Raw genomic sequence first — 22046 nt, 5'->3', positions numbered from 1 at the left:
CCCCACACCCTTTGTTCTCTATTGGTCCATCCACCTCTGGCCACCTGACCCCTGTCTCCTGGCTGTCCCACCATAGTCAGCAGCTGGTGGCAGCTGGAGGGAGAGAGGTGAGTCCTTCAGGAAGAATGTGCACTCCCTTTTCCAGCCCTGCACGAACACCTTCCTTCCCCCGACCCCAGCCCACCTGGCTCCTCCAGCACACAGCCCTGGGCCCAGCTGTGTCTCTTCAATGAAACTTCAAGTTCACTCCCCTGCGCCTAAACGCCCCCTTCCACCTGGGCCCCAAGTGACAAGAGGCGGCGGCTGAGTTGGGGTTGCCGCCCGGTAACCCGTGACATCTGTGTGGAGAGATGTCAATGCACTTGGCTGGTGTGGCCTTTTTCCTTTGCTCTGCCCCGGCTCAGCGCGCCGTCATCTGTAGTGGTTGCCTGGGAGCCCAGCACTGTGTCTTCCTGCCCAGGGACCCCCAGAGCCTTTTCTGCAGGAAGCCTTGAAGACAGCAGTGGGTGGAAAGACAGGTTTTCCCCAAGAAGCACCATTTGTTCTGCTACCTTCCCGGCTTCTGCCCTCCCAGGCCCAGAGCTCCTCCAGGGTGAGGAACCAGCAGGAGGGGTTGGCTGGGGTTGCTGTTTTCCTAGGTCTTTGATCACAGCTGTTATAGTTAAAGGCTTAAACAATGGGTTCTAAACAAATAAATATCTGTTTAGTCAGTGGAATGAGGAAATTAAAGGTGACTCAGATTTTTCTCCCCAATTCTAAGTGCTATTTACAACCTGAATGATCAGATCGGTAGTGGAGTGAATTTTCTTGACTCTCCAGTCCTTGGGAACAGGGCATGATATTGTATCCATTCATGTATTCACCAAGTATTTATTGAGTGCCTACTATGTGCCAAGTCTTGCATGAGGTGATGGGGGCAGAGAGACAGATAAGACCCAGACCATGCCATGAAGCCGCCCAGAGTCTGGGGTGACCAGATACGTGGGAGCCCTGGGGCTGCGGGATCTTGGGCTCCGGCAGTGCCGCTCAGACCTAGACCCTTTAGCTGACAATCTTAAAGCCTGTTCCTGGGAAAACGGGAACAGTGCAGGAGGGAAGAAATGTGGGTGAGGAGAGTGAGATGAGGGTGGAGGAAAGGAGGAGCAACGGAAGAAAAGCAATGGAAGCAAACTGCCCTTGCAAGAGGCGCTCCCGACAGTGCCCCAGTTCCCAGCCGAGACTCATGGGCACAGTCAGCAAGAGCCCACTGGAGGGAGAGGCTGGCATTCCCTCTCGGCTCTGCCCTGGCAGGCTGGGTTGGAGATGCTCTTTCCCTGCTTGGTGCCTCAGTCTCCCCATCCGTAAAATGCAGATTTGGACTGGGCGATCTCAGAGATCTGTTTAGAACAAGCATTCTACAACTGGTGTCGGGCACAGTAGATGGGGCAGGAGCCCAGATACAGGCCATTCAACTATCAGACATGGCGTTCCTCTGGCTTCTCCCATCTCAGCACTGAGAGGCACCCAGATGGGGACTGTGGGAGTCCTGTCATCGCCTTGCTTGTAAGAGGTGACTTCCAGCTGTTCTTCCAGCTGAATGCTAGAAGAAGGAAGGTTCTGGGTCTTTTTTTTTTTTTTTTGAGACAGAGTCTCACTCTGTTGCCTGGGCTAGAGTGCTGTGGCATCAGCCTAGCTCACAGCAACCTCAAACTCCTGGGCTCAAGCAATCCTACTGCCTCAGCCTCCCCAGTAGCTGGGACTACGGGCATGCGCCACCATGCCTGGCTAATTTTTTCTATATATATTTTTAGTTGTCCAGATAATTTTTTTCTATTATTAGTAGAGACGGGGTCTCGCTCTTGCTCAGGCTGGTCTCGAACTCCTGACCTTGAGTGATCCTCCCGCCTCAGCCTCCCAGAGTGCTAGGATTATAGGCATGAGCCACCGCACCCTGTCTTCCTGGGTCTTTATGTTTGCATATTTTCCTAGTGTGGAATACTCTTTTGGAATTTCTTAATTTTTTTTTCTTCTTGTTTGTAAGGCCACATGAAACACTCAAGGTAAAGGACTGCTCTGCTGGCAGGCACACATCATCTGGTGCATTTGACTGACCCCTTGGCAGGCCTGCCTCCAGACACCCTCAGACCCTGTCCCCTGTGCCTGGCCAGGGGGCTATGTCATACCACTGAAGCCTGAGGGTCACACTCCAAAGACATCTCAGGTCATACTCATCACTCTGTAAAGAAGACTTGGAAATGTTTTGGTAACACAATGTTAGAAGGATTTGAGTTCCTAGCTTGGGTGACCTTGGGGAATTGCTTAAATACTCCAGGCCTCAGTTTTTCCACCTGTGAGATGGGAGTGGCTCTGCCTATCTCCCAGGGATCAAATAGGAAACTGTAAGAAACTGCCTTGTAAACAGGAAAGCCCTGAACTGACGTTCAGGACACAATGATTCAGTGGCAAACACACTCTGATATTCAGCCCTCTCCATGGTTACGGTCTCCTCTGTGCTGAGAGATTCAGACCACCAAGGGTTAAAGCAGGCTAGGCATATGACTGTGATTGTCCATAATTGATGGAATAAACCTTAAAGGAGTGACATATAATTAACTGCAATTAATCCAGGCACTGTGACACCGCCTCGCTAAAAATAACGTCTACTAATAATTTCTTTGATCTAGCAAAATGATTCCTGTCCATGAGCCTGGCAAAGGGTCTGCTAATGGCAACCCGGCACCCCACCCCTCCCACTACACAAGGTGGGGGTTGAAACCGGGCGATGTGGGGGCAGGACGGGAGCCCCAGTTCTCACAGACCTTATGGCAGCCAATGCTACTTACATAGGGTGATCACATGATTCATTGTCTAAACTGGGACGCTTTAAAGAACATTATATTAATAATTCATATTAATAATTATGCCAGGCAACAGGCATAAACTGGACTTTTCTGGGTAAGCCTGGATGTACTGTCATCCTATACAAAGACTGTTTTAAGCTCATGGGAACTCTTAACTGGTAGAACATTTTCACATTTATTATCTTATCTTCTCACAACAACCCTGGAAGGAAGAAAGGATTTTTACTCTCATTTAATAGCTGTTAAGGATGGCGATGGTGCCAAAAGGTCTAGCTTTTGTCCTGGCTTCCTCTGTGGCTGACCCCGAGCAGGTAGAGGACAGCTGGCTGGGACCGGGGAGTTCCATGGCTGTGGGAACAGACGGAGCTCAGAGGGAGAGGACTAGCACATCTGGCTTCAGTGGAGTGGGAACAAGCGACCACCCCCGCAGAAGGCAAGGGCACAGGTCTCGGCCCGGACTCTGCCCGAGTCTTCTCCGATTCTGGGCTTGGAATCAGAAGACTTGTGTCTAAGGTCTAGCTCCTCCACTTGCTAGCCCTGTCATCCCGGCAGGGTGTATAATCGCTCTGTGCCTTGATTTTCTCATTTGTCAGTGGGGACAATTGTTTGGGGGAAGATTAAGTAAGATCCTACATAAAAATGGTTGGGATAGACACAGGGCCTGTCATGTAATAGGTCCTCAGTAAGTCCTTGGAGCGTTTGAATCTGGAGAGTTTCCAGAAGCAGCACCCTTTAGGGAAACGTGGGGACCCTTGGGCCTTGAAATAGCTCTAATTGAACCAGTTAGGGTGGAATGAGCTCCTGCCTTGATGTGGAGGTTCTTGGAGGAAGGAAGTAGATAAAATAAATCTGTGGAGGGATGGAGAGATTCCCTGGTCACCTACCGTGTGTGCTGTGCTGGGGGGGAGCAGCACCCAGGGCACCTCCAGGCCTTGCCATTTGCTTGAAGCTCTGCTCAGGGTGGCAGCCCACGTTGGCCTGTGGCCTCTGGCTTTCCTCTGGACTCTCAGATGAGCTTGCTCGGACATGGGCAGGCGATGTGGCTTGCGTGGTGCCCCATTGCTGGAACTGATGGCACCTCAAAGCAAAGGGTAGGCAGGTTGGCAACAGTTTGGTGCCAGAGAGCTTGTGAGAGAAAGAGAGTTATAAAAGTACCGCGTTCGGCCTATTAATAGCCTGCGTTTGGTCTCCACCACTTCTATCAACATCGTCCATCACATCGAAACAATTGAAGAGCCTGTGCCAAATGGTTGGGAAACTCATGGCTGTGCCGTGTTTCTGAAAAACAGTATTTCCACTACTTGTGCAGTGCTGACATGCCAGTGATTCCACGCCAACTGGTTATTTTTCCAGACCATTTCCCTTTATTTATGCTTAAGCTTTTGTATTTTTAAGCCAAAAGAAGATCGAGAACCTGGAGTAGGTAATTATTATTTCTCCTGATTTGCCCTTGAATGAGCCACATAAGAAATGTTCACTCCCCAAACGTGATTGAGTAGCTGAAGAGGGCTGGGGAGAGGACTAAGACGGGGCCTGCCCCTTTGGGGTAGTGTTCCGCTGGTGGATGGGTGGAATGGACGTGTGGCCAAACCCAGACCAGCCCTCGGAAGGCTGAGGGCAGTGCCAGCCCTTTCTGTTCATGGTGTGTGGCCTGGGGTGGGACAGAGGGGCTCTCTGGGCCTCAATTTCCTTGTTTGTATAATGGGGGAGTTGGACTAGGTGGCCTAGAAGGCCCCTTCCAGCTATGTCTGAATGTTGGCTGGAGGACTCGTCGTCTCATATTTGTTGGCAAGACTGCGGGCGTGGAAGGGGAAGGAAGGTGATGCTGCCCTCAGAGCACTGGCAACTCTAGGAAGCCTGGAAACATGGCCGGGAAACACGGATGGGGCTGTTCTTTATCTGGGAAACTCCAGAACAGCCTCCAGAGATGTCTGTGGAGCCTGCAGGCGGTTGTTTTTCTCACCATATGTGATTTCTGGGTGTCTTAAAAATTTTCATTTAGTCCAAACCTTGCCAGGCTTGGGGGATGATTTTGCCCAGTGTAGGGATAGAAATGGGTTTGTCTCCCAGCACCAGGTTGGAGTGGCAGGTTTTCTCCACCATGAATTCCCTGGTACGGTTGGAAGGGACAGGTGGGGCCATAGTGTTGCTTCGGCCACCACAGCAGCCTCTGGTGCACACAGAGGCAGAAGCTGGAGAAGGAAAGAGGGACAGCCAGGTGGAGGCGGCGATGAGGCTGAGAGACACGGGGAGGGGTTAGTCTGCAGGCCTTGCCTTGTGTCTTTAAGACCAACACACGCTTCTCTGTGGCTATAAGGTGATGCAAATGAACATTCTTATTTCAAGTTATAGCCATATGAAGATGCATTTAGCCGGTTCCTTATAATTGGTTGACTGCAGCTCCTGCAGCGAATCTGGGAGTCTGTTGTGCATCTTGTCTGTGGATGGCTGGGGCAGGATGGGGAGACGGAAGCCCAGGCCTGGGACAAGCCTGGCCAGGCTGGTTTAGTTCTAGCCGGAAACCCAGTCTAGCAGGGAACCCCTGCTTTCTGCAGAGCCAAGTGATTTCCTGCTGTTTTATTGGTTTGGGGACCAGATAGGTTTTAATAAGAGAAAACAAAATTATTTCAAAGCAAGCCATCCAGAAAGCACATTTATTTGTTCCCAATATTCTAGGACATTTAAGAAAATGGGGGTTTCTGCAGTCCGGGTGATATATGGGGGCCATGGCCTTGGAGAGCGGAGCAGTAAATATTTGCAGGGCTATACCTGGAGGGTGAATAAAGGTTAAGTGGTTCGCTGTAACTCTGTACTCCAGGCTGCCAGGATGGATTTTAGGGCTGGGACAAGAGACCTTTAGTAAGTGCCTCTCCCGAGATGGAGGTGTGGTGTCGGGGCCTTCAGAACCTGGTGCATGGTGGCAGGTGTGCATTCATCAAAGCCAGAGAAGGCCGTGAGGGCTTTTTGACTCCACAAGAGTAATGTAATTGTCAACTGGCCAAGAGCACTTCCATCCCACAAGTAGAGGAGGATGAAAGGTAATTGGGAGCCGATTTTTTATTGGAGAAGGAAGCAGAGTGACTAGGTGACAGGTTTGGATGTGACTTCCAGGATAGTGATCCAGGCTTTTGGAGAGCAGATGAATTCAGGGACTGGTGGTTATATTTTCATAAATAGGAAAAACAGGGTGGGCAGAGCTGCCTGCCCCTGTGGGCACAGGCCAGGGGCCCCGACACCTGGGTTCTAAGGTTTGCTGCAACACAGGCTGCTGTATGATCCTGGGGCAAGCCAGCTTCATCGGCTCAGTGTCCTCATGGAGAATGAGAGGCGGGGAACTAGCCGGTCTCCAGGGCTGCTGTGCTTTTATGAGTGTGTATTCTGGGGAGGGGCTTACTTGTCGAGGACATTGGCATAGGCACCATGATGCCAAAGTCGGAGTGGGGCTTCGCAGAGGCATTTGTTTGTTTAGCTTTATTGCGGACCAAGTGCTGAAGGGAGGTCTTTGAAACAGAGACATTCAAAGTAGAGTCTCTTAAGGGTTGCGTTGAGAGTGAGTTCCCAGTCCCTGGAGATAATCAAGCAGAGACTGATGACAACATGCCAAGAATCTCAGAGGGGAGACTTATGGGCCGTTGAACACGATGGCTTTTAAGTTTCCTTCCAACTCCAAGATCCTGGAAGTCCATTGCTTGTGTGTATGGCTGTCTGACAGCATCTCAAGGCTATGATGGCAACCCTGGCCTTCTGGGCTTCTTTCTTGCGCCCTAGAGCAGCAATTCTCATTCCTGGCCTGCACATTAGAATTGCTGGGATATTTTTTAGAAAGTGCCCATGGCTCATCTGCAGAGAGTCTGATCTAATTGTTATGGGGTGGGGTCAACTTCCCTCAGTTCTGGAAGGACGTGGGCCATTGGTGTCTGCTGGACTTCCACTTTCATATTCCCTGTGGGGTGGGGAGATACAACCCTCTTCTGGTTTCATTCTGCCTCTTTACAAGAGCTCAAAAGTTTGAGGCTGTGCTTACCATAGCACATTCGTTCACCCAACAAACATTTGTTAAGTGCTTGCTTTGTGTCCTAGGGTGGTCAGCTTTCTAACTTAGCATCAGCAAGTACCAAACTGCCCTTAAAAAGACCTCACTGTGCGTATTTCTACCTCTCACACTTAGCACAGTGCCTGGCACACGGCAAGCATGTGATCAAAAGTTCGATTGAGTTGCATGAAATCTTTGCCAGGACTGTAAGTGGGGCAGGAAAATAAATTATAGGCAAGCATGCAGTGGAGAATTCATGATATGCCAGTTCCCCTCTGCCTGGACCTTGTAAATAAAGGAAACCATCCCCTTAATTGGAATTATGTTTGTGGCCTGAAGGGGTGACCCGTCTGACTTGATATTTTGGGAGCGTGGTTTCCTAAATGACCTTTTTCTGCCTTCCTTGGGGCATCGAACAGCAGGAGAGCCAGGGCCTGGGGAGGATCATTTTCTCTTAATTGGTGTCCTGGTCCTCACGCTGGCTTCACTAAACATTACCAGGCCACCCTCTGCTCAGACCTGAATGTCCTTGTTATTAACTGCATGACGTCCTTCAGACATCAGGTTCCATCTCCTTCTAGGAGTGACAAAGTGGAGGTCCAGAGAAATGCCCTGGGGCAGCCTGACTTGATGAGTGACCTCCTTCACTCTGCAAGACTTTCCTGCCTGCTCTCCCCACACCAGGCCCGGGTTTGGCCAGACTTGCAGAGACAGCACAGGCTCCCAGCCCTGACTGCAGGCTGGTCGCTGTCCCAGTAAGCCACCGAGGTTTAATGGTTCACAACTGGGGCCTCCTCAGGGTGCAAGTGAGCAGATGCGGGCTGGGCCTGGAAGGGTGACGTTCTGATGATTGCGCCCTGCCTGTCATGAGATTCCCTGCAGACCTGCCCTGGTGAGGGCACGGATCTTTGAGCCAGCCAGCCTGGGTTGAATCCAGCCTCCACCGCTTCCTCCCCTGTGGACTGGGGACAAGTGACTGCACCTTTGTGGGCCTCAGCACCCTCATCTCTAGTGTGGGGCCCTGGGGTTACTCTGAGGGTCTAATGCAGGCAGCACAGTGCCCGGCTCACGGTAAGTGCACAGTGAATGTGAGCGGTCATTATGATCATCTCTCCTTAGTTTCCATGAATTTGGAAATTCAGGATGGAAGGGCCTACCTGCTTGACATGTCTCAAAATTTCACTCCATTCAAATATTCAGTACTCAGTTAATATTTATTGACCTACTATGTGTTGGACAGGGTTCTAGGCATGGGATGCAGGGGTGAACAAGTGAAAGTTAAAAATCCTGCCCCCTGGGGCGTATGTTCTGGCAGGAAGGAGTGACAGTGAACAACATCAATGGGCAGAGAGGTCAGATGGTGAAAGGTGCTTGGTCACTAGCTGGGTGGTGCCTACAGGAGGACACATGGCGTGGTTACGGTGTGGGTTTGGGTCCCCAGGCAGGCTAGTGGGGTTCTTGGAGCTGGGGTTACCTGTAGTATTGAGGCAAGTTACAGCTCCCAGCTTTGATGGTGGCTTTACAGAAGCCGTTCAGGGGAGGGCACGGGAAGACTGAGGACGGGGCTCCAAGAAGCCATCTGCTTCTGCGTCTAGGTCAGATCCCAACACTGGTCACCTGCCTCATAATGACCCTGCTTCTGGGTCTGGGACTGGGAGGAGAGAGTGGATGATTTATCCTCGGCTCTCCGCCCGCCCTCTGGGAGTATGCCTCAAGCATGCCCCAGCGTGGAGCTGAGAGGTGAGCCCAGAACAGAAGCTCTCATAAGAAGGTGATTGGGGTGCAGAAAGGGTGGCCGTGAGGTTCAGCCCTGTCTCCACCCATGCGACCTGTGGCAAAGGCACCCTCACCCACACAGTGGGCACAGGCAGGTGGGAAAGGTGCCTGAAGCTTGGCCTCTCACATCCAGGCCTGGCACTCGGCTGGATGAGCCCTGGTCATTTGAGCCCAAAGGAACCACTTGCAGGTCGGCTCTCTCAGCCTGGGCTTCCCACCGATTTCTGACTGGCCCAGCCCTACGCGTCCTCCAGGGCCCCTTCCTTGCCGTGTTGTCAGCTTGTCTCTTCGTGACCTTGCACCGTGGGCAGGACCGAGAGGTCAGAGTAAGTGCCCAGTGGGGAGGCTGGGTCGTAAAGGTGATGATGGTGCAGAGGGAAGCCCCTAGGATGAGCTCCTGGGAGCTCTTGGGGGGATTCAGGCGCAGCAGGTTGGGGTTGAAGGGTGTGGGGACTCCCTGGAGTTTTGCAAGTGCCCAGCACAGGGCCTGGGCATGGTAGGAGGTCAGTAAATACATGCTGTGTGAATGGATGAGTGAGTGAATGCTTGGCCCACCACAGACTACCAAAAGGGTCTGTTTCTCTCTTTTTTTTAAAAATTAAAATACATTTCAATTTAAAAAATTTACTTTTTTTAAATGTAGGGCCAGACACTTGGTGGCTCAGACCCCAGCATGCTGCTGGGGCAGGTGTTAAGGGAAAAGTGTCTTTCTGAAATCCCTGGGAGGTATCTTTGTAAATTGTTGCAACCATAAAATGCTGATATTGGATGTGCAATCAGCAGCCCCAGACTGAGCAGCTGAGTTTACCTGCACGGATGTCTGTGTAGCAAGAGAAAGTGAACTTTTCTTTGTGTGAAAATAATGAGTTTTTTTAATGTGCATTATCTCATCTTATCCCCTAACACTTGTGAGCACAGTGAGTATAGTCCTTGTCTGCAGAAAAGGAACCAGAGGCCCAGAGATGTTAAGAGACTCACCCAGTATCACACAGCTGGTAAGTGGCAAAGATATGACTTGAATTCTGGCCTTTCGGTTTCTAGTCCCTTGTTGTTTAGAAAGAGACAACAAAATGTTCCTAGTGAGCCCCCCGGCTAAAAGTAGGAGCCCTGCCTTGTACTGTTTGAGGAGCGGGTGGTCTGCATGGGTTTTGTGGCTGACCATTTCACACCCACCATTTCAGTGTGTATAGAAATGCCTGGGAAAAGAAAATTCCTAAAATTAAAAAAAGAGAAAAAAAGGAAACGTGTATTTGTAGTGTCTCCATGACTTGTGTGTACGTCATGGTGTGTGTGCCCAGTGCCTCGGCCATCAGACTTCGCTGAACTCCAGGGACCGTTCAGTGCAGGACTCTCATTTTACCAGGGGACTAAGGCTTAGGACAGTGTGGCAACTTGTCCAAGCTGGGTGCTCACCACAGGGGAGGCCAAGACCCTCTGCACGCTCTGATCCAAGCCCAGGGCCTCTCCTCTAGAGCTCTCTTGGCTATGAAGCATCGGGGCCTCGGTACTTCTTCCTTCTCAGACCTCCCAGAGCCCCCCATCCCACTATGACAGCATTGCCTGCTTTTCCTGCTTTCATGTTGGACAGTCCAAGGGTGCAGAGGGTCTGAGTGACTCCATTCTGGACCATGAGTGACCAAAATAGGACTTGGTGGCTGACTTCTGGTAGGTGCCAGGCTGAGAGGCCCTTCTGAGGATGCTGGGAGGGCAAATGACTGTCATTTAACTGGGCGGCTCCACCTGGGAGGAGGAGCCTGCATTACGATAAGTGTGGCAGGGGAGAGATAAAAAGAAAAGAGCCCGAGGAAAGGGCAGGGTGAGAGCAGAGGAAGGAGGAAGGCCAGTGGGGCCTGGTGCTGATGTGGAAGGAAAGGAGCTCTGGGTCTCCCTGGAGAACAGCAACCAGGAATGTGGTCTTCCCTGCCAGTGGAGGAGAGGCTGGTTTAATCTGCATAGCATTAATTAGCAAGAGTGTCTAATTAGGACAACCATTACAGAGCCACAGTCGTAAGCTGATGGTGAATATCAATCAATTTTGGATCCTCACCATGAAATTGAAGGAAAAGTTGACCTTATTAAACAAAAAAAAAATTTCTAAATCAATTATTTCCCCAATTGAATGCACAAAACGTAGAGACACATCAGACCTTAATTCAATAAATACAGACTCTAGATGTTATCCCCTCTTTCCCTCTGGGGGTTCCAGCCAGTGACAGAAATCATGAATGGACCACATATGCATACAAACACACACACACTCTCTCTGGGGGTATCGGCTTGGTTGGGGAAGGAGCTTGCACACCTTTTCTTAGTTAAGCTAATATTTCACTTCGGTTCAGTGCCCCTCCAGGACTCTGCCTGTAAGCATAGCTTTCTGTATTTTGCAATGTTCCAAACAATAAAACACATTTAGAACTTTAAAGTCTCTGGGAAGATCTACCGTCATCATTACAATTCTGGCCTGTCTTTGGAATCTACAAGGCAGGCCAGGAGAGCAATTTATATGGCTGGCTCAGAAGCCAGGGAACACACTTCATTACCCTCCGCACAGCCTCGGGATAAGAAGGGCTGGAGCAGCTCCGAGAAGCCTCCCTGCATAAATCGGAGGTCCAGCAAGTCACGACTGCAGAAGCGGGTGGGATGTTGGGGCCCGGGCTGGGGACGGGACCTAGAGCCCGTCAGGGCCGGGTGCAAAACCCGGCTTTGGCAAATCTTGGCTTTGCCATTTGCTGGCCATGCCCTTTGGACAAGTTACCTAACTTCTCAAAGCCTTAGTTTCCTCCTCTGTAAAAATGGGTTCATGATGGCCCCTTGCACTGTAGGCCCATGTAGTAGTGCTTTATTACAGATTCTTGTCACCAATGAGAAATCACAGATCTGTGAAGGGCAGCTTCTGGCTCAGAGCAGAACAGGGACTGTGTGGATGGAGGCAGCTCTCAGGAATTCAGTTCAACCTTCTCTCCTGCCAGGAATCTCCTCTGCAGCACCCCTGATAGGTGCAGCCAGACTCTGCTAGGATGACAGGAACTCATTATCCCACGTGGGAGCCTGGGTCATTTTAAAGGCAGGGGAAAACATGCTATATAGACAAATCTGGCAGAAGCAACTGTGTGAGCTTGGAAAAGTCAATTCACCTGTCTGATCCTCAGTAAAATGGAGACATTATGACCTTCATGCAGGGTGGGGATTGGAGGTAAAGTGTGGAGACGACCTATTCTGTGAGCTGGTGCCTAGTCGGGACTCAGTAAATGTTAGGTAAAAAGAAAAGTATTATTATTAAGCAGTTTCAAGAAGCACTTATTAAGCACTTGTACTCAGCATCTGTTGGGTTGTGGAGGTACTACAGTGTGATGTATCACGCCATGGATTCAGTAAACTGAGAGTCAGATGAAGCGGTAGAGTCATCTGAGGTGGGTCACCCAGCCCCAGGGTCACACAGGGCCCCGGTCGCCCCTTGGCAGGAGCACATGATCTTGTGCTGTGATCTGGGTACCATGGCATTTTACAGTATGAGACCAGGAAATGGGCGGTGAGTGAGTGCAATGCTCTCTGCAAGGCTGGAGCCTCCCGTCCTTATCCCCGTCAAAGGGACGGGCTGGAGGCGCGAGTGTTTCCCGCGGCCACCGAGGCCAGGCGCTCGCCACGTCACAGACAAAGATGACTCACCTCGTCGACAGGGCTGCCTCTTTCTAGCAGTCCAGGGCTCAGATTAAAAACAATAAACCAAAAATCTTTTCAATAAAAGCTAGTATATTCTCCCTGTAGAAATTTTGAAGAGAAAAGAAAAATGACAATAAGAAAAACACCCCAGTCCTTCAGGATATTTGATGTAGTTTCACAGTATTTTTCTACATTAAAAAAGTGAAAAAAATTAAATAATTGGAAATATACTACATGTATAGTTTTGAGGTCTGAATTTTTCACTTAATATCATGTCATCAACCTTTTTTTGTGTCTTCAAATATTCCCTACAAGAGTGTTTTTTAGTGGCTGTGTAGAGTTCTATCACTGGCTGGTCTCAAATTTACTTAACCACTTGAATATTTTTGGGCATTTAGGAATAAATGGCTTTAAAAAATGACTCTTGTCAAATGAGACGGAATTCCTGAGCATTCCTGTGTGTTAAGGATTATTACTCTGGTGTTGAACAGCTCTGAGTCCCAGGGGAGAAGAGTTGACCAGTTGACCACAGGACTCCCTCCAGCTCCACGAGTCCCATTTTGGCCCTTGGACGGGAGTGACTCAGGGCACCGTGGGTGTGGCAGCCCCCCCCATGCGGTGTATGGCAGCCCTGTGTTGCTGCCATCACCCCAAGAACCATATCCATTTCAAGCTTCATGGGCATTCAGGAGGCAAAGAAAAGATGATAATTCAACATTCTAACAAATAGAAAACGTTTCTAGTCCAGCCAGACTTCTTCGACATGTTTCCCAGCTGTTAGAGATGGTTGGTGGTTTACTTTTTTATTGATGTGTGATGGCGAATGCAAAGACATCTGTGAAGTATCGAGAGTTCCCCTTGCTCTGGCGCACAGCTGGGTCCCCCCTGGGGCTGGAGCTGCCTAAGGAGGTTGCACTGGCCAAACCAAGAAGCAGGTGGGACTTGCCTGTTAACATAAAGGCTTTGAGTTTTGGGACAAAAAGAAGAGGCTCAAAGAAGAAGAGATGGCATCTGGCCCCTTCCCCTTCCCCTCTTCCTCTAAAAATGATGGAAATAGGCTTGGATTCTGATTTCAGTTTCTGCCAAAAGAAATAAATCAGAGGTTGGAATGTGCAGCTGATCCCAAATCCTTCCTAGGGGAGGTGTGATGCTCCCCAGATGCTTTCAGACCCCTTTGTAAAGGAAGTTATGGTCATTTCTGCCTGAAAAACTTTGTGAGCTATCCCCAGTTCATTCCTACAGGGGGGGTTGTCTTATCCTAAAACAGTCTGAGCACCCTTGAATTCACTGCTTACTCTTTTCAGCCCACCTAGGTCTTGCGATTGGGCGTCCCAGGCATCAAGCAGTGCTTTTAAAGATGGAAGTCTTCCTGAGGGCCAGAACTCGGTCTGTCTTTGTGCTCAGATTGGACGAGCACAGCACCAGCTCCCCTTAGACACCCCCACACACGTGTGCTGAGTAAATGAACATGGAAGAGGCTAAAGGAAGACTGGCTTATGTTTAGACCATCTTGTGAGCAGGGCAGAATGGAGACCTTTTCCCACAGCTGGACAATCCCACACAGTGTAGAAAGTCACAGTTTGTGTATAAGCCAGACTGAAAGCTTCTGGCAGGCAGGGGTCCTCACTGTATCTCCTACAGCATCTAGCACATTGTTGGATATCCAGTAGGTGCTCAACAAATGAGAAATGGTTGAAATTGCTGTGAAAGAGTGAATGAATGAATGAACTTCATTAGTTCTCCTTTATATCCCCAGTGCCTGGCACAAAGTAGGTTTCAATAACTGTATCAAAGAAATGAATGGTGAGATTGATAGACATCAGGGAGAGCTCTCATTCTGTCTCCACCCACAGAGGGTGGCTGAGGCTTGGACTTGCGCATCTGGAAGTCCTGGGTTCAAGTTCCAAGCCTCCCTCTTACTCTCGTGGTCGCCATATTGGCCACCACCACCTCACTCTGCAAATCTCAACCCCCTCTCACATCCACCTCTGAAAGCTTTTTCTGGCCCATCTAGAGTGACATCTTCCTCCCTTGAGCTCCCCTAACTGTCCTGTAGGTTTCACTTGGCAATTAATCATATCTTACCTTCCATTGTTGCTTTAACATATCATTTAAGTCTATTTAAATGGACATTTCCCACGTTTCTACCCTGTTTCCCATTGGAGAGTGGGCGTGAGGGCTTGTGGGCAGTGCTCTGGGCTGAACTCTGGCACAAGCCATTCACCCCACTGGGCCTCTGCCTGTAATGTCTGTAAGGTTGGGATAAAGGCCAAGGACTGTTATGAGGATGGATGAGAACAAATATGTTAAGCCACCATGTATTAATAAACTATAAGGTGCTTTACAGAAATCAGGCATCATTCTGACTCCCAGCTCCTTGAGGACAGGGCTGTTTCCCAGGTGGTGTGCACCTCTGGGGACCGAGCACGGGGCTGCCACACGGTAAGTGCTGGGAAATGGTTCCTAGATCTCTTCTGCTACCTGTGCTCAGGGCTGTGTTACTGTCCTCCTTTGGGACTGGACCTGTCCTACCTCCAGGCTTCCAGATGCCCGGGAGGGCAAGTCCCAACCCAGATGCCCTGATTTGCAGAGAATGCAATGTAAATGGTAATAGTAGCTTACACTCACCTAGGCAGGCACTATTCTAGGCACTTACACATACTGACTTCTTTATTTTCACAACAGCCCCATGAGGCAGGTACTGATATTATCCCTGTCTGACATATGAAGCACCCAAATGCAGAGAGGTGGAGTGAGCAGCCCAAGGTCACATAGCTCTAAGCAGCGGTGTCAGGGTTTGGACCAGTGGTTGGCCCCAGAGGTCATGTTCCTAACCACATGCTACAAGTCTGTCTCTATGTGCCCTGGGGCTGGAAGGCTGCAGTGAAGGTCATGGGGCCCACCCAACCCCCCAGCCCTAGTAGGAGGGACCCTGAGGTCCCTTCTCCTGCCCGGGACACCTCTCTGCTCCTGTGTCCTCCCCCTTCTCTCCCCAGTAGCTGCTCTGCGGCCTTTGCCTCCCTCCCCTGCCCTTGGCCTATGCCATGCAGTGAGAGTGGCTGCCAGGACGTTCTAATTCATTCCTGAAAGAATTCTACCTCGGAAATCCTCTGGTTCAGGTTTGTTAAGAGAAAACAGAGGCCAAGCTGATATAATATTGATGCCCAGATGATATGATAGCGGCACAAAAAAGAATTATGTTCCTATGACTTATGAGTGTGGAAGCAAAAATTCTGAATAACACATCAGCACACTGAATCTCTCCATGTATAACAAACACAATACATCATGCCCAAGTAGGGTTCATTCCAGGAATGCGAATGTGATTTAGCACTAGAAAACAGGCCCAGGGACAGCTGCTGGGACAGGGCCGGCCCAGGCCCCGTCTGAGGCTCTTCCATGGCTCAGGCTGACTTTGTGCTATAGCCTGCTCCCAGGAGGGGCTGGTGACAGTCCCTCCTTTGTCTTCAGTCCTCCCCCTGGACACAGCATCAGTGTAAAGTGAGATGCTCCTTTCCTGGCCCTAATTCTCTCTTTCCGTTTTTCCTGCAGGATTCCATGTTTTCGTTGGCCCTGAAATGCCTTATCAGTCTGTCCACCCTCATCCTTTTGGGTCTGATCATCGCCTACCACACACGTGAAGTCCAGGTAGGTGCCCCCACCCTCACCCCCATGCAGTGGCCGAGCCCATCCCCACCCCAAAAACCCACACCCAAGCAGCAGCCCAGGTGATTTTATAAGATGGTGTCCAAGATTGTGGCTCTTCTCTTCCGGTTTGGACCCTGATGGAACAGAGAATTGTGAGGCTGCTCTGTGGCTTTAGAACAACTGTGATATTATCCTCATTTGGGGATCCCGGAGGCAAATATATGGCTTCATGACTAGCGTGGCCATCTGTTCAGGACCCTCAGTTATCACCATGGCACTGGAGAGCCTTGATGAGATGCTTTGCCACTTCTGTCTCTTGGAGGGTCCTCTCTGGACTTGAGCTGCTGAATCAATCCCCTGCAGGAGGCAGACTGCCTTGTGCTTCCCTACATGCACACACATGCACACACACACGCACACACACTCTGCACCAAACGCCACCAGGGAGTCTGCATTTCTGAATGCTATAGGCTGTATCCCTGCTGGATGCCAGGCTGGGAGGTGTCATTTTCTAGATAGAATAGAAGACTGATGTGGCCGAGGAGGCCTCTGTTTCTTGCTGCCGAGGAGTGACTTGGCACCCAGAGAAACATTGGCCAGGCCTCTGGGGTGCACTTCCAGTTTGGCCGATGCGGGGAGGACGGTTCACCCTGGGCCAGGAGGGTCAGGCAGGAGTGAACAGATCTGAGGCATCTTCTCGTGACAGTGAGCCTCCCGTCTCCCAGCCTTCAGGCTGACCTGCTCCAAAGTGAACCTGGGTAATTCTGAAATATCCAGATGTTTTTTCTCATGTGCATGTGAATCTGGAAACCATCCCGGTCCTTTGGCCGGAGGAGCATAGATAGAGTCACATTTGGGCAGCAGGCAAGAGATTGACGAAGACCAGAGCTCAGAGTCAGAAAATCTGGGGTCGAGTCTTGGCCATGACCTTTTCTCTTGTGTGTCTTTGGCCAGCCCTGTGACCCTTCTGGGTCTCAGTCTCCTCACCTGGAACGTGGGGGCTTTATTCCAACTTTGCTGCGCTGTTGTGAGGATGGAATGAGGAGGGTATGGGAAAGTGCCCTGTAGAACACTGTCCAACAACACTGTTCAAATCCAGTCCTTTTCGTTACTCAGCATTTTCAGGGTGGAGCAGTGGCACAGATGTGGGTGTGACACCTCCTCCTCCTAGAGAGTGGTTCTGCTTTCCAGCCGAGGGTCAGGGGCCGCTGTGGCTGGCCGGGATGCAGAAGCCGTGGCTCTGGGCCACCTTGGCAGGGCTCCAGCCTGTCGGTGACCAGAGGACGCTCAACTAGATGCTGGGACTCTCCAGCCTCTGGAGGGCTGCAGGTGCTTGCTCAGCGGCTGTGCCCTGAGCGCCTAGTGTCCCAGACGCCACCAGGCAGCTTCCTCGTGAGCTGGATGGAGGCGGTGGACTGTAACCCAGACCACTGTCCAGTCACTTCCAGAAGGAAGCCAGGGGTACAGGCAGTGAAGAACCAAGATGGGACAGGAGTGGACAGTCTGGGCTTGAGGCCAGGTTCCAATCCACCCCAAACCAGTCTTGGGACCCCTGGGAGCCCCCATGTCCTCATCTGTAGGGAGCCTGTATTGATGTGTGTCACCCTGACCTGTGCAGGAAGGTGTCCACAGGCCAAAGGGAAAAGGCAGAGCCATAAGCTCAGTTTTGACCAGGCTGCAGGGAGGGGAAGAAGAGGGGCTGTTCTTGGCCCCGGCCCCGCACCGCGGTTCTGCTCAGCCGACTGCTCCCGCTCGCTGCTCCAGGCGTTGGGATGAGTGGGGCCAGGTGTCCCTCCCTCTGATTCTCCTCAGGTCCTCGTTCCCAGTCCTGAGCCTGCAGCCCTAGCTCTCAGGCCTGATCTGGCCCAGTGTGACCTCAGTTCTGGCCTGGTGGCAGGGTCATGTTGTGGCAGGCCAGCACCTGGCTGGGCACCCTTTGTCCCAGGTTCAGCCCATGGCCACTGTTTCTGCCCTAGTCATGGGTCGTGGATGATGCTATTTGGGCCACTTATCTTCGCCCAACATTCACAGTTTGGAGAAATAAAGTGAAATCAGTAGCATTGAATCCTGACTAGGACACTTCAGCTTGATGACCTGGGGCCAGTAACAACTTCTCTGGGCCTCAGTTTCCCCATCTGAAGTATGGAAGTTATATCGCCCACTTTGCTGAACTCTTATGGAGGTGGGGAACAGTGTACAGAGTGGGCTTTTATGAAACAGAAACACTGGTCCCTTTCCTGTGACCTCTGCCCCACTGTTTCTAGCTGGGCCTTGTCATTTACCAGCTGGGTCTGTCAGACGGTCACTGTCACACCTGTCCAGTGCCGGCAGGTGGCTGGGCTTCCTCCCTGCTGGTCTGGCCCTGCCCGCACTCTCAGCTCCCATCACCCAGCCCGTTTCTACCTGCCCCCATCGTCACATGGAGAAGTCATCAGCACCTGGTTCCCTTTGTGCTTCCCACCTTTCCATAGAGTTCTTTCTGCGCATGGCTGGACCTTCTCTCGCCCGAGGGAAATGGGAATGGTTTGGGCGCAGACAGCGGACGGGAGGACCTGCTTCCCAGGGAGCCCTTGAGTGTACCTCACCCGGCCACATTGTAATTTTCCATTCAGCGTCTTTCTCGTCCACCTCAGGGATAATTATCTTTGCATATCCAGGGACCCACCGTGTCTGACAAAGAGCAGGTGTTTGCAGGTTTTTGAATGAGAGGTGCTGGATTCAGGATAACTGGTTTCCAAAGCCGTTATACCATTACTTAGCTTTGTGGTCTTGGGCCTCAGTTTCCTCCTCTGTTAATTAGGGGTCCTGAGCCCTCCAATTCTGTAATTCTCTGGTTTAGGTCTGGCTGCTCAGCCAGCCGGGGGACCTGCTTCCTGAGAGCGGGGACAGAGTTATCCCAAGTGTGCCTGTGGGGTCATCCAGAGGGGAGCGCTTGGCAGACACTCCTGTGGGGGAGGCCAGCTGCTGCTCGTCTGGGAGAAGAGGCAGGGTAGGGTGTGGCTGCTGCATGTCCTCTGGGGGTGATGTCAGGGCCTTTTGTACGAATATGCTCACCACTTCCCTCATCCACAGCAGGTGCTGGGCACACGGCTAAATTCTAGCAAGGGACCAGACGACCCTGTCCCCACCTTCCCCAACCCTGCCCCGGAAGCTCACACCCAGGCCCTGGCCCAGCACACACGCGAGGCTGGCAGATAGCTTCTAGAACAGTATCCCTATTTGTTAGCCTAGACGGCTTGTGTTTTCGAGGAAGAAGAATTCCGAAACATTGTTAGATAATTCTCAACCAAGCTCTGGTTTAAAGTCTTGGAGTCTCGGGGTTGGAAGTTTCTTGGAGATAATTTGGTCTGTTCCCCTAATGTCTTAGACCATTTTCTTCTGCTATAACAAAACACCTGAGACCAGGTAACTTAAAAAGAACAGAAATGTATCTCTCACAGTTCTGGAGGCTGGGAAGTCCAAGATCAAGGTGCTGGCAGATTCAGTTGTCCCATGAGGGCTGCTCTCTGCTTCCAAGATAGTGCCCAACGCTGCATCCTCCGGAGGGGAGGAAGACTGTGTCCTCACATGGCAGAGGACAGAAGGCCAAGAGACCGGATGCGGTGTGGAGCCTCTTTCATAAGGGCTTTAATCCCGTTCACAAGGGAGGAGCCCTCATGGCCTAATCACCTCTTCAAGGCCCCACCTCTTAATACTGTCACATTGGCAATACCTGAATTTTGGAGGGGACACATCCAAACCATGGCACCCACTCGCTGGCCTCTGTGTGTGCTGCAGTGACAAGGAGGCTCCCCTATCTACCGGCAGCATGATTCTTTAGAAAGTTCGTCCTTCTGCTGAGAGAGGACAGCCTCCCTGGAACTTGCCCGCAGCCCTGGTTCTGCCTCTGGAGCAGGGAAAAGAAGGCCCACGTGTTTTCCACGTGGTAGCCTTTTTTGCTTGAAGATGGCCCCGTCTTTCCTCAGTGGCCTCTTCTCTCAGCATTTTGGAGCATGGAGCTTTCAAAGACTCAGGCATCTGTTATCCCCAAGCAGGTGGGTCCTGGAAAGAAATGAAAACACAAAGACAGTGTATTTTTTCAAAAAAACTTTTTTTGTAGAGATGGAGTCTTGCTACATTGCCCAGGCTGTTCTCAAACTCCTGGCTTCAATGGATCCTCTCACCTTGGCCTCCCAAGGTGCTGGGATTACAGGTGTGAGCCATTGTGCCTGGCCACATTTTGTTTATTTACCAAAACTCTGGCTGAAAACCACGCTTTCTCTTGGAGAGTCCATTCACTCCCGTGGTTTGGCTGTCACCGACAGCTCCCATGTCGGCAGTGCCAGCCCCCTCTCCCCAGGCTGCAGGCTCACATTATAGATGGCATCGTCCTGTCCCTGGCTCCACATGTGAAATACTGAGCTCTTCATTGCTGCCCCAGTTCCTCCCCTCCCCTCTCTTGGTTACCCACGGGGCTCAGTCATTCACTCAACATCTATTTGATGAGGCTCTTCTCTGCAGAACCTGAGACAAGACCCCAGTTCTCTAGGCTAGAAACCCTGAGTTCACCATTGCTCCTCCAAGGGGTCACCAACCTTGAGTGAATCCATGGCTTTAATTAATGTCTCTGGTGCCATCCTGGAAGGCAGAATCAGCAGATGGCTGAGAACACAGACTTTAGAGCTGCCCAGCTTGGGTTCAAACCATGCTCTTTGTCACATTTTGGTGTGTATGGTGGCCTTTAGCAAGTTACTTGATCTCTCTTAGTCTATTTCCTTTCTGTAAAGTAGAACTAATAATAATAGTACCTACCACACAGGGTTGTAGTGCAGATTAAATTAGATAATAGATGCGAAATGCCTTAGCTTAGATGAGGATGTGTTTGCTGGGCAAACGGAATGGAAAGGCTATCCCAGGCGGAGGTCTCGAAGTAAACAGAGGCCCTGGATGGGAAACTGCAGAGTGCATTCCAAGTGCCTCAAGGACAAGGTCCTGGGTCACTCACTGTGGAAGGCAGGCAGGACTAGCACGGACTTGTCTGCCTTGCTGAAGGGAATGTCTTGTAGGCAGCAGCAGAAACCATGAGGGGGTTTCAAGCTGGGGAGAGAGTTGATCAGATTTGCATTTTAGACAGGGCTCTCCACTTCAGCATGCAAGTGTAGGAAGGGGCAATTTCCAAGGCAGGAGGCAAGAGAGATGTTATCGTGGCCCAGGATAGGGATGGCAATGTCCTAAACTAGGCCAAGAGCAAGAGTGGGGCAGGAGGAGGGGCTGTACCTGCGAGATGTTGAGCAAGTGGAATTGATGAGACCCGGTCACCAGTTGGGATGGAGGTGCCGTCCGCAGGGAGAGGAAGGAGACCACCAACTGCTTGGGAAAGTCAGTGGCTGGGAGTGCCATTCATTGAGATGGAGACCACAGGAGGTCAGGGTAGGGAATGGCAGTCAGTTCAATTCTGGACATGTTGAGTTTGAGGTTGGGGGGGGGCACCAAGCTGCCCCCAGGACAGTGATGGAGGCTACGTGTGCAGAGGCCAGGGATGGATGAGCAGGGGTAGTGAGATGAGGGGAAGGCACAGGACAGGTCCCTGAAGGGACATCAACAGGAGAGAAGTGGGTGGAGGGAGAGAAGCCCACAAAGGGGACTGAGAAGAAACAGGGAGGTCAGAGGAGACCCAGCAGGGAGGAGAGAGGGAGTGGTAAGCCATGCCACACGGAGCCCATGGAGTTGGGGCCCACACTTGTCCCATGCTTAAGGCCCTGAGGAGGTCATTGTGCCCATTCTAAGGGCAGTCACTGGGCATGGCAGTGGGACAGCGAATATGGGCCCCTCTTGTGAGAAGTCTGGCTGTGGATGGAGGAAAACCAGGGGAGCTGGAGGGGACACAGGGCTGAGGGAGGGATGTCTCAGCAGTTTGTGTAGATCGGAGAGCCCACATGTGTCTGTCGGCTATCAGAAAGGAGCCAGTTGAGAGGGAGAGGAAGGACCCAGGGGCCCAGTTTCTGGTGTAGTGGCATACACAGGGAGGGACTGGTGCCCAGGGAGGAAGTGCCTGGCTCAGAGCTGGGGACAGAACAGGGTGGGGGCTGGGGTGCAGACAGGCCCACTTC

The 22046-nt window shown here is 51.3% G+C and overlaps 1 protein-coding gene across 1 annotated transcript in view; it reads left to right on the top strand.

The window, feature by feature from the left end:
- The window catches only part of KCNN3 (potassium calcium-activated channel subfamily N member 3), a 149135-nt gene that overhangs the window by 28708 nt on the left and 98381 nt on the right, over positions 1–22046 (top strand). The window contains exon 2 of the mRNA XM_045545213.1: positions 15862–15957. Coding sequence (XP_045401169.1) covers positions 15862–15957 — 96 coding nt within the window. The remainder of the gene's footprint in view (positions 1–15861; positions 15958–22046) is intronic.

Source organism: Lemur catta, chromosome 3 (genome assembly GCF_020740605.2).
Source record: "Lemur catta isolate mLemCat1 chromosome 3, mLemCat1.pri, whole genome shotgun sequence".
NCBI lineage: Eukaryota > Metazoa > Chordata > Mammalia > Primates > Lemuridae > Lemur > Lemur catta.
This window is presented reverse-complemented; position numbering and strand designations above follow the sequence as displayed.